The sequence below is a fragment of the Solanum dulcamara genome, chromosome 10, assembly GCF_947179165.1.
Source record: "Solanum dulcamara chromosome 10, daSolDulc1.2, whole genome shotgun sequence".
NCBI lineage: Eukaryota > Viridiplantae > Streptophyta > Magnoliopsida > Solanales > Solanaceae > Solanum > Solanum dulcamara.
Window position 1 is genome coordinate 47099020 of NC_077246.1, and position 13538 is coordinate 47112557.

The 13538-nt window shown below is 35.7% G+C and overlaps 1 protein-coding gene across 4 annotated transcripts in view; it reads right to left on the minus strand.

Annotated features, from left to right (window-relative positions):
- Positions 1-962: 962 nt before the first annotated feature.
- LOC129871280 (ABC transporter C family member 12-like) overlaps positions 963-13538 on the minus strand; it is a 60212-nt gene continuing 47636 nt past the window's right edge. For 3 of the 4 annotated variants that reach the window (XM_055946184.1, XM_055946185.1, XM_055946182.1), the window contains 4 exons: positions 12502-12682; positions 11809-12132; positions 1948-2701; positions 965-1065 (listed from right to left, as the gene is read on the minus strand). In XM_055946184.1, coding sequence (XP_055802159.1) covers positions 1013-1065; positions 1948-2701; positions 11809-12132; positions 12502-12682 — 1312 coding nt within the window. In that variant the 3' untranslated portion in view covers positions 965-1012. Of the gene's footprint in view, positions 1066-1947; positions 2702-11808; positions 12133-12501; positions 12683-13538 lie in introns of all 4 variants that reach the window. The other variant, XM_055946183.1, reaches the window with a different exon arrangement.

Below are 13538 nucleotides of genomic sequence, written 5' to 3' on the forward strand. Positions count from 1 at the left end.
ATGTAAGTATTTCCATAGTTCTAATTACCTCCACCCTTAGGTGCATTACCTATGAAATTCATCAACTAAGGATTAGCTCTATAATATTCTACCACACTTTGCACCACATGTGTTGTTGTAGAACTATATTCACCGGAGCTTGCTGTTGTCCTTTCGCTAAAGTGTTGAAATACATTGCAGCAATGTGTTCTATCAATTCTTTCAACATATCAACTTCCAACATGCCTGCTTTATTTTGAACCACAAGTCTAGAGTTTCCACCGTTCTACTTAGTATTTTCCTGAGATATGCGATTAAGCAATGTAACCGAGATCATCATCTATTTTCTCTAGTGCATGTCCATCTACCGTAGAGTTAAGAAGAATTTTGGGTTTTGGGTTCCAACCCTTCTATGAAGATGTGAACCAACACCTCATTAGCTTGATAATGGTGAGGACAACTAATGAGTAAAGATTTAAACCTGTCCCAAGATTAGTACAAATTTTCTCTATATTTTTATTTAGAGCTTAAAATTTCATCCATCAACTTAGTTGTCTTCCCAAAGAAAAGAACCTGATAAGAAACTTGTTAGCCAAATCATTCCATGAAGTGATTGAATTTGGTGGTTTTGAATTCAACTACCTCTTAGCTTTCCCTAACAAAGAAAAAGGAAACAATGTTAACCTCACATAGTCATGAGAAACCCCAATAGGCATATAAGTGTTGCTAATCTCCAAGAAGTTCTAAATATAGACTTGGGGATATTCATTAGGCCGACTGGTAAACCACCCATTATAGTACAGCAGCTATATCATGTTCTATTTCAGTTCAAATCTTCCTCCAATTGGTGGTTTCTGAATGATGGAGGTGACATTCGCTGTGAGTGGGTCTGCCACATCATGTACTGTCCTAGCTACCATCTCTACAGGTACCTCTATAGGCACTTCATTAGTATCACCCATATTTACTTATGGTATGGGATATAGGGCAGTTTTTCTCCTTCTTTGCTGATGCAGAAATCTTTCATGCTCAGTTAGCGGCTCGACAATGTTCCCACTTCTATCCAGTGTGCCTTTGTAAATTCTCCTACCATAAGTAAAAGCTAAGATCAAATTACTAACACGAACATAAATTAAAATATTTTCCCCGGCAACGGCGCCAAAAACGCATTGCGTACAAATGCACACGCAAGTGTACGCGGTCTAAATAGTAATATAGTGACCTTTTTAAAGATTTGGATATAGAACCCATAGGAAAATTTTAATTAGGCGTTGGTTAGATTTTCAATAAATCAAATTATTCATGCATGTTTTCAAGGAGTTGAGTTCATTTATGTCTAAAATGATTATACCAAAAACGATATAAGAAAATAATTCAAAGATACTAGAGAAACTTTATCAATTTAAGGAAGAGTAGGCTAGACAATTGCATCTTCTCCGTTTAGCAGTTGGTGAGTCCTCCTCATTCGAGGACTTCATGGAGTAGGTTAGTAGTTTAGATTTATTTCAAACTATTGTTCCATTTTATGGGTAGCTGGGCGCCATTTCCGTCGAATTTATTTCTTTCAGTTATTAGACGCTTAATTCAAACATTAGTTGTTTCAGATCTCCATGGATTTTCAGTTGTTTTATCCTGTTATAAGTTAAAAGGATTATTGCCCATTTAGTCATGTCCAGCTTCCGATCAGTTGTGAGATTTTGTTCCATAAATATGCTATGCCAAGGGTCCACTTGGAGCTACTTGTGGTTCCAAGTGCCGGTCACACCTAGGGTGTAGACTCGGATCGTGACACATAAACACACATGTTTGCTCATAATATAATTCACAACTGATTGCGTAGACAGATTCAAAAATGCTTTATTGCATGCATCAATTTTGAGTGGCATATTATATTTTTTCAATTTGTGTCAATCCTGGGCTGTGGAAGAGTGACGTAGTACCGAAAACAGCTGAAAGAAAATTACTTACCAGAGAAAAGAACTGGCGATTGGGGTATGATACTAAGAGCACTTCGAAGAACTGTCAGTTCAATATTAGCAATATCACAACCATCAATCAATATTCTCCCTCTTTCAAGTTCCACAATTCGAAACAAACCGTTAAGCATGCTCGATTTTCCAGCACCAGTTCTTCCAACAATGCCAACTTTCTGACCTGAAGAAACTTCGAATGACAAACCATGCAAGACAGGAGGAAGTCCAGGTCTGTAACGTAGGACAACATCCTCAAATTTGATGAACCCTGATGATGGCCAGTCTGGAGGAGTCCGGCTGCTAATAACATTTTGAGCCTCTGATGGAAAATCTATATATGTACCAACACGCTCAACAGCATTTAAACTATTTTCAGCTCTGCTTGCTTGTCTCAGAGTATTGCTGAGTAAGGTAGTAATATTCAAAGAATAACTTAGGAGCAGACCCATAGTAGCAGCAACCGCAACCTTGTCGTCTGCTCTCCCATTCTGTATAACGGCAAAAGTTGCAGTCAACCAGATCATTATGCCTCCTAGTGTTTCAAGCCTTATGGTAAGCCAGCGATTTGTACTTGTGTTGGCAAGAGTGAACCTGACATTGTTGTCCATAGACTTTCCATTAATGGAAGCTAACTGGTCATGTGCTTTATATGCACGGATGGTTGATAAACCATTTATGGCTTCACCAAACTGTGCATACACAGGGGACCTGGTAATGGAATCTAGACGTTTCACTTCGCGGGATGTATTCTGTGAAACATACAAAGTATATCATCTGATCCTCAATATAGAATAATGTAAAACCAACAGTTGATAAATTATCATAGATGGTACATATGATTGGGTAATATGCCTAGAAGAATGGGAAGAAGACAGAAGCAGTATCTGCTTAATCAAGAACAACAGCCAGAGGCACACAATCACTTAGAGGTTAAGTATACATACAAACAGGCCCGACCTTTCAGGATGTAGTTCTGAAAGCTGGAAAGGAAATACAAGGGTACAAAAGTATCTGCTTAATCTAAAACAACAGCCAGGGCACACAGGCACGGACGAACTGAAGTATTAAAGTTAAAGAGAAGGAAGACTTTTCACATGTAGTCCTGAAAACCAAATCGGAAATACAAGGGTACAGGACTAATACAAAAACTAATTTTTATAAAAAACTTGGTTCTAAATATGCACTTATCATTGATATTGGAATGACTAAATTTTGCCCCTCAACAATGGGGGGAAAATGGATAGATAATCTATGTAGTTTTTCCTTTAAAAAAATCAATTTTTGTATTTTAGTTTCCCAAATTTGTTTTTCAAAAAATCTACTATAAGTCCTAATAATTATCAAATCAAATATTTAAGAAGTATTTGAAAAAATTATACTTAAAAAAAAACTTAACTGTTCAAATTATAACTAAGACAAATAAATTGAAACAACTAAAGTGTTAAACCTAATCTGAGCATGTTACCCTAAACCTTGAAGTAATGGATGGAGTAGCCTAGTATCATTACAATCCATTTAGAAACCCTTAGGCAGCCAATAAGGGACGATGTAGCATTCTTTAGTACCCTCCTGTACGTGTAACTCGATTATGGGATTTACACGTGAATCTGATTTCGTTTTTCTTTTCCCTTGCCTCCATTTGGTCCTAAAGTAGAGAGACATGAGGCTCAACAGGAGCGGGCCTGGAGTGGAGTAAAAGAGCTAATAAGTGGGCTCAGGGAAATACTAGTGGTTCGATGGGTTTAATTAAAAAAGAAGCCCAGAGAAGCTTATTGTCTCAGTTGACAGGAGAAGCCAAGAATGATAGGCATGAAGAGAGAAAAAGGGCTCATCAAAGTTTGACTCTAATACCATGTGAAAGAATATAAGCATTCAACCCAAAACTTAAGGTAATGAATGGAGTAGCCTAGGACATCATAAACACATTTGGAAACCCTACACAACTGATGAGAGACAAATGTAGTAATATCCTACAATTTCTTAAAGAGACATTGTATCTCTATTTGCTTAATATGCTAATAACTTCATTGTATCTCCAAATTTTTATGTTTTATGTATGTTATTGACTGAATAGAGACTAAAATATGTGGTAAAGGATATGGATCTGATGTGTCAGCCACGTCAATCAAGTGTGAAACATTCATGATCAGAGGAGTTTAAATTACTAGTGTTGAACAGATTCAGGTGTTCAGATGTATACCATAGAGTAAAGATGCAGAATGTCACAACCAAAGAAGTAGAGGTGTCAATTAGGCTATTGACCTTCCTTATATACTAATGATGTTTATAGTTTATTTTTGTATTGGTTCTGTGAAGAGTCCCAGATTGTCCCTTTAAGGGACGGGCTGGTCTCTTTAATATGGTCAGGCAATCCTCACTCTTGAGCTAGCTTTTGGGGTTGACTTAGGACCAATATCCATTTCTTTACCGTCATATCACTTATCAGAGCAGCCCATCCCAATTCACATTTCCAAGGTTGAGCCAGCATATTAAATTGCCCACACATCAGATGTCCAGTCTTGGGCATGACAGGGTGTGTAAAGAGTCCCACATCGGCCCTTTAAGGGATGGGTTGGTCTCTTTAATATGGCCTGGGAAACCATCACCTCTTGAGTTAGCCTTATGGGGTTGAGTGAGGCCCAATGTTCCATTTCTTTAACAGTGTCTAGAATAACAGGATATGAAAAAGCATGAGCTAAACAAGTCTATTTATTTAGGTTAAGTTAAGGGAGGTAGGGGTTCAATAAGTTGATGCCAGTCTCTGCCATTATTGAGAAACAGTTAAAACGCAAAAAAGGACATTCTTCTTCTTACACTTGTCAAGCTTCTAAGTGGTATTGATTCAGTGCAAGACCAGATTTTGCCAGTCCGACCATTCTGACAATAGATTAAGCATTCTCTCGCTTACTATGTCTTACTACTCCTAGTCACACAATGATCTCCCACCATTAATGAATTCTTCTGTTCTACCATCTCAGATTATGGAGATAGGGGATATGGTTAAGGAGATTTTCTTTATACTCTAGTGGTACTTGGGAACTTATTACTCTGCTCCGAGTAAAACTATTGTACACTGCAGGAGTATACGCTGATTCAGATGGTCAGATTGATCCATATGAGGCCCATCTGGTGGCTATATTTGCTTGACTATCATGATACATTCTTTCAATCGTCTTTTCCCGGCTGCTCTTATCCATGACAGTTGTTCATCGCTGTCCCCTTCGTCAATTGGAATAAAAAATGTGCTGCTTCATGGTGCTTTTGATTATGAGGTGTATTGAGAAATTGTGGGCTCTGTTGCTCAAGTAGAGTATAGTGAACTCGAATGCCGATTATGACGATCTTTATAAGGTTTAAAACAGTCTCTTTGAGTATACTTTAGCAAGAGTAGCATACGTACCAAAACTGATCACTATGTCTTTTATTAATACAGCCTTTGATTTGTTCATCCATTTGGTAGTCTATGAAGAAGATATAGTTACATAGATAGTAAACAAGAGAGCATTGATAACTTCAAGTATCTCTTTCAGCATTTTCATAATAAGGGCTTAGGTAGTAGTGGCAAATAAGCGGGTAGGGTCAAAATGGGCAGGGTGAAAATGGGTCAACATAAATTGGCTAATAATTTGACTTGCCATATTTCATATGGGTAAAAGTGGGTTGGTGACAAAATGGGTTGGGGAAAAGACAGGTTGACGCATATTTACCCATATTTTTATGAGTTAATGTTTATATACATTACATTCGAAGTCAAAGTACAATTCCTGTGTCATGTCTATGGTTAGTTCCTGGGTCAGGGTAGGAAATCGGGAGTCAGGTCTGGGGTCAGCTGTTAGGTCGATTCCTAGGTTGGGATTAGGAGCCAATTACTGGATTGGGGTTAGGTCGGGATCAGATCCTGGGTTGGGGCCGAGAGTTGGGACCCAAGGCTCGGGTCAACATTGGATCCCGGGTGGGCTGCTAGGTGGGAGTCGGGAGTCAGTCCTGAGTCGGGTTTCAGGTCAGGGTTAGGTCTCGTTCGTTCCCACGATGGGATCATGATTCAAGTCTAAAACTGTGGTCGAGTCGGGTTGGAGTCAGGTTCCTGGGTCTAGGTTTTGTTTCCTTGGTCGGGGGTTGGCTTCCAAGTCCGAAGTCAAGTCTCGTTTCAAATCTAGGATCAAGGTTGAGAGTTGGGTCCCAAGTCTGAACCTCGAGTTGGGGTTAGGAGTCGAGTCGCGTGTCAAGGGTTATGTTTGGAGTGGGGAGTAAGGTCTCGAATTGATTCTTGGGTCGAGATCAGGAGTCAAATCTCGAGTCGAGAGTCAAATTAGGTCTTGAGTAGGGGTTAAGATTCTAGTCCTGAACTAGGGTCGTGGCCAAATCTCGGGTCTTGAGTCGAATATTGACTCCATAGGTCAGGAGTTGGGATATGGTTCAAGAGTCGAGTCCCGAATTAGGATCGGGACCCATTTTGAGATTAAGGTCTAGTTCGAAGTCGGGTCTTTTATCGAGAGTGGGGCTTGGATCAAGGTTCCAACTTGGGGTTAGAAGTCGGGTCTCGAATCTGTGTTGGGATCAAGGTCAAGATCAAGAGTTAGGTCGCAGTCGAAAGTTCGAGTCTTGATGGAGGGTAAATGAGGGGTTACCCTCAGCAGAGAGGTGGAGGTGTGCAGGGTTAAGTCTAAAGCCGGGGAGGGGGGGTAGAGGGGAGGAGTGAGTGGTGGGTTATGGGAGAGGGTGTGGTCTAGGGGAAGGATAGGGTGGAGGTGGGGAGGTAGGTTGAGAGGTTGCGAGTCAAGGGTCTACGGTCTATAGCATCTGGGTGGTGGTGAGTTTAAAAGAGGGTAAAAGCCATATTAAAAGTGTGATACTTGATAATTTGTTCTTTGTTTTAGATGTCTAATTCAGGTGGTGAGGAGGAAAGGGCTCGTTTAGAAGCCGAGATCAAAGGAAGGAATGACTTCACCCTTCAAGCTATGCACCAACAATTCGAACACGCAATGGAACCGTAGACTTTTAGTTGGTGGTTGTGGGGGTGGTGAGGTTGAAAGAGAGTTTTGAAAAATGTTTTCCTTAATGTAGGAAAGTCATTTTCCTTAAATTGGAGGAAAATAGGTTGATTTGGAAAACATTGACAACCAAACATGAGAAAATTGGAAAGAAAATGTTTTCCTTCGTACCAATGATCCCTCGATTTCTATTTTTTGCCAATATATTACTCATGTGTACTCATATTCTTACCGGTTTAATATGGGTTGAAGCCCAAATTCTACCCATTAAAAGATCACTCCCTAACCCATTAAAATATGGGTGGGTTGTGTGGGTTGATTATATATGCGCTCATTTGACCAGCACTAGGCGTAGGTAAATGACAATAATTCCTAGGTGTTCAGGCAGTTCAGTTCTGATCAAACAACGCCACTTCACGATGGGCATATTTAGACATTGCCATTTCACAGTGGGAGTATTTAAGGAGATAGGGATGACAAATTGTAGATTTCGACATTCCAAATCGTCAAATATTAGTCAGGTCAACAGGAGTATTTCATGACCTCAGGAGGGAACATGACATCAATTGGGAAGTTGAATTATTTATCTTCTATCTATACTACCTTAAAAGAATAAACTCCCTAACTTGAATGTTATATTACTTTAATATAAATTAAAACACTAAATTTAGTATATCTTTTATATTTTATATTATATTATATTTATTCTTTGTAAAACACTCAATTTAGTATCTCTTCTATATTTTAGATTATATTTATTTATATTATATTATATTAAAAGCAGATACCTTTTCAAATTGAAGGGTTGTGACATATCGAATGGTTGTGACTATCCAAAGAGTTGTGATTATTCCGATAAGTTTTGACCTTTTTAAAAGGATTGTGCCTTTTCTGAAAAGGAACAATAAACATATCTTCGTACTATCCTTTATTGTCTATAAATAGAGCAGTTTCCTCATATTTTTAACCTATAATTTTTTAAAAGTTTTTTATTCTTCTTAAAACACCCAATGTAGTATATCTTTATTATTTTATATTTATTTATTGAGATAAGTGTCAAAAACACACCTAAACTATCACTTTTTTTTTGAATTTAATACCTAAACTATTAGGAGTGTGAGTTTCATACCTAAACTATCACTTATTAGTTTGAAAAACACACCTCAGTGTTGTGTGTAATACACTCTCTTTTATTTGAAAAAACCTTGCCACATGGCATTGCACGTGAATAAAACTCCACAATGACAAAATAAAATATACTTTAAAAGTATTACTATCCAAAAAAAAATATTATTTTTTTAAAATAAAATTTAAAATATGATTCTCACCCAACTCTACCACCTCTCCCCCCCCCCCCCCCCCGTGTCCCCCGACAAGACGACAATCCCCAGTCCTTATATTTTTTAAAATTTCTTTTATAAAATATTTTTCAAAAATTCTGACTTCACCTTCTCTCCCACTCCTTCCTAAAAAAATTGATATTATTTTTATTTTAAAAAGAAATAAAACTCTACCCACCCCACCTAACCTCCACTCCTAATTTATTTTTATTTTTTTTATATTTTTCTCATTTTGTGTAAGATATGTACATGTATTTTTAGGAAAATATTTTTTCCTGCTTGCATAACGAATATAACAAAAATAAAATTTTTATTTTAAAAAAAGTCTTGCGGCAAGTGTGTGTATGTGTGTATATATATAACACAAAGTGAGAAAAAAATTGAAAGCGAAGGGTTAGGTGGGTGAGATAGAATTATTTCTTTTAAAAAACTAACAATATCTAAATTATTATATGAAGGGGGAGGAGATGAAGTAAGAATTTCTTTCAAAATTTTTACATAGAAAATTAAAAAATAAACTACAAATTTGGGGGAGTAGGGTAGGGTAAGAGGAAGTGGTGGAGTGGGGGGAAATATTTTATATTTTATTTTATAATTATTTTTTTTGGGATAGTAATACTTTAATATTTAACTTTAACTGATACTAATAATTTATTTAATTTTTGTTAAGGTGAAATGTTTTGTCCATGTGGAGTGTGATGTGGCAATTTTTTTCAAAAATAAAAGAGACAGTATAGTACACACACCATGATGAGAGTGTAATAAAAGAAAGGTATGTTTTTCAAACTAATAAATGATAGTTTAGGTACGAAACTCACACTCCGAATAGTTTAACTATGAAACTCAAAAAAGGTGATAGTTCAAGTGTGTTTTTGACATTTATCTCTTATTTATTTACATTTATATTATAATATATTAATAGCGGACACTTTTTCACATTAATAGGTTGTGGGTTGTGACTGGCTTGTTCATACTACCATTTGTCAGCTATAAATAAAGGGGATTCCTCAGATTTTTAAACTATGAATTTTCGAAGTTTTCTATTATTCTTCTTAAAACACCCAATTTAGTATATCTTCTACTGCCTCTGTCTAAGTTTATATGACTCACTTTCCTTTTTTGTTAGTCCCAAAAGGAATGATACAATTTTATATTAAGTAACAACTTAACTTTAAAATGCTCATTTTACCCTTAATGAAATGTTTTATAGCCACACAAACATCCATCACTTATTTTAGACCACAAATTTCAAAATTATTTTTTTCTCTTAAACTCCGTGCCAAGTCAAACTAACTCAAACAAAATGGGACGGGGAGTATATTTTATACTATATTTATTTATTTATATTATATTATATTAAAAACAGACACTTTTTTCATATTGAAGGGCTGTAACTTTTTCAAAGGGTTGTGATTTTTATAAAGAGTTGTGACTTTTCCAATGAATTGTGACCTTTCCGAATAATTGTGACTTTTCTGAAAGGTTGTGACTTTTCCTATAAGGCATAATAAACACTTGTTCATACTACCCTTAGTTGGTACTAAATAGAGGCGTTTCCTTACATTTTTAAACTACATTTTTTTTTACAATAGAATTTGAACACCCTAACTGGACTATTAAATAACTATAACACCCCCAACTAAAAACACTTAATTAGTATATATTCTATATTTTAAATTTATTTATTTATTTTATTTATATTATACCAAAAGCGTGAACTCCAACAATACAACAATAATTATATCTTCTATATTTTATATTATATTTATTTATTTATATTATATTATATTATATTAAAAGCAGACACATTTTCACATTGAAGTACCGTGACTTTTCCGAAGGGTTATGATTTTCAAATAGTTGTGACTTTTCTGATGTGTTATGACCTTTCTGAAGGGTTATGACTTTTCTAAAGGATTGTGACTTTTCTGCTAAGACACAATAAACACATGTTCATACTACCTTTTGTTATCTATAAATAGAGCAGTTTCCTCACATTTCTAAACTATGATTATTTAAGTTTTATATTCTTCTCTTAAAACACTCAATTTAGTATATTTTTGATATTTCATATTTATTTATATTATAATATATTAAAAGCAAATACCTTTTCACATTAAAGGATTGTGACTTTTCCAAAGGATTGTGACCAGCTTGTTCATATTGAAAGGTTGTGACTTTTTTTCGAAGGGTTGTGACTTTTCATAATGCATAACAAGCACATGTTCATACTACCCTTGGTTGGTTATTAATGGGGGGGCTTCTTCACATTTTTAAACTACGAATTTTCTAAGTTCAGCAAAATTTGAACACCCCTAACTTGAATGTTAAATTACTATAAATCCATATTTTATATTTATTTAATTATTTATTTTTATTTTTATTACATTAAAGCATGAACTCCAACAATACAACAATAATTAAGCAATGAATTATAGGGGAGGGAGGAGAAGGTATATTCAATAGGTGTAATTAAGAGATTTTAAGAGCGACTTTTTTTGTTTTTACATATCACAATAAATTTTAATATGAGAAAAAAATCAAAAAAACGAGAAAAAAGATAAATATAATTGGAAGTCATAAAGAGGTGCCACAACACCTTATTTATATCTAGATATAGATATTTTCGGATATTGTTACATCTAATATTTATAGGAACTTACACTTTATTATTCCATTTATAATCGTTTATTTAAACTTTTGGTTTAATAATATTGACATTATTTTAAAAAATAGTGTGCTACATGATTTGGTATTTATGTGCAATGCACGTGCGTCAAAACTAGTATCACTATAAATGTTGCTTCTCTAAATGGTAGAACTTTCTGCACCCTTTGAGTTTTTTGAAGTTGCAAAGATTAATATTTCCTCCATTCCATTTTATGTGGCACTGTTTGATTTGACACAGTATTTTAAGAAGAAAAGAAAGACTTTTGAAACTTGTGGTCTAAAATAATCCTTAGATATTTGTTTGGTTGTAAATCATTTCATTAAGGATAAAAGGGGAATTTTAAAGTTAAAAATGCTTCTAATTAGGTAGGGTAACATTTTTTTTGGGATGGACTAAAAATGAAAGGATGCCACATAAAATGGGACAGAGAGAGTAAAGAAACGGAACTTAGGCTAACTCAACTCCAAAAATCTAGCTCATGATAGAAGGATTGCTTAAGACCTTATAAAGAGACAGTACCCCACCCCTAATGACTAAAGTGGGACTAAACACTCCCTTCCCCCATATGTCTAAGATTGAACATCTGAAGAGTGGACAAAATATAAGATGAGGTTCCAACATCAGGCAAACAAGAAACAGGGATAAGCATAGCTCTGATTCCATGATAGAAATAGACATTGGGCCTAACTCAACTCCAAAAGATAGCTCATGAGGGAAGCCCAAGAGATTTTCCCACCCCTAAAGCACCAATCTGGGACTCAACATAAATAAAGGAGCTCAAGGCAAGCAAAGAAAACAATATGCAGAGGAAGAGAGAAAACAACGGGTAACAAAACATATGGAGTTTAGCGAACCTGATAATATAAATAGGCAGCATAAAATAGAATTAGAAGTGGCATTATGGCCCACATAGATATAGTGCTGACGACTCCAATTAGAACAAAAGTCGAGAGCAGCTGCCACAATTGGCTGAGACACATATTACCAATATTTGCCACATTGCGATCAATATCTCCAAGATCCTTTGCAAATCTGTTGATTATGCGTCCAGATGGATTAGTGTGGAAGAATACCATTGGTGCTCGAAGTATCGAATGCAGCATGGAGTCATGAATCCTTTTAGCTGCATTTAGGCTTGAGATAATCAACCAGAAGGAATTTGCCAGTGTTACAATCACCTGTAGAAAGTGAATCCAGAATGAGCCTCCTTTAATTTATATTCATGGACTTGAGAGTTGCACAATACTCTCTGAAGAAACATAATGACATTTAGGAAATCTACTGTTTCTTTGTCTTCATTTTCAACTGAAAAGCTAACATACTAAGTTAATGGAGGAGCTCCCTGATGCACAAATATATTATTGGACTTCATGCTTATTGAAATAAATTACGTAGCAGGAAAGTTTCTCCTTTAGATAGGGCTTGGTAACCATCTTTAGATGTAAGGAAGAGAGGAACAAGAAAAGTAGCTATGGCACAGCAATTTGAATAATTAAGGATGATCACCGATGATTGCAATTAATTAAGGTGGAAAAGTGCACTCGCACCTGACTGAATGACAAAATAGCATACACCAAAATATAAAATCCAGCTCCATTGCTCTTTGAGGAACTTGTTTTTGTCCAGACACTTAGCCAGGTGCTACTCAGAACTCGAAGAATTTCACTCAATGTGTAGCAGACAAGCAGTATCAGGACGACCCACAAGCCTCCCAAAGCATCTTTGTATCTGAAAAGGAAATTTGAACAAAAGCACATTTGAAACCATAAGCTAAGGGTTTCTATTAAATATAGTTAAAGAATCTTTTCTTGAGTCTATGATGATGAATGAAACATTGGAGAGTTACTCTGTTACTTTTATATCATCTAAACAAATGAAATGAAAACTTTTACAAGGGTGATATGGTGAAATCTTCCTTAAATCCATTATAAGCATAGTCATAATTGGCCCTTGGTTCAAAGTTGAATGGTATTTGTTAGATATTTAGGTTAGATATGGTTTTTATTTGGAGATGTATTGTTCTTCTATCATACCAGGAAATCAAATCAATCAGATTCATATTGACCAGATTAATTAACTGATCTGAATTAGAGATTGTTCTCCACCAAGTCAGAAAATCAAATCAGCAAGTTAAGACTTTTGTTTTCTGCTTTTTCTCTAGATATAGAGTTGTAACTAGTTTCATAGTTCACGCCTTGATATAAGGTAACTTCCTTCTTTTTTTTTGGTAAAGTAATTAAATTGTATTAGAAAGGCATCAAGGAGATGCAAAGTTACAAGGAAAATAAAGAGCTGTGTCAAAACAAAATCAACATGAAGCTAGCAGAGCAAAATTCTGTAACCAGTTAGGGAACTAACAAAATCCAGAAAGTTATCCACACTGTTTACAGGGGAAAGAAAGTGCCAACTGAAGAGAGTACTTAAGCTTTTAGCCTTGAGGGTACTTAAACCTCGTTGTTATCACTTACATTAGATAAATACCACATCGGAATGGGAGAAGAAACTTGGGGGTTATACAGAGCGAGGTCAGGAATTCAATTCTGGGACACCTTTCGAGCTAAAGATCAAGGGGAGAAAACCGCGA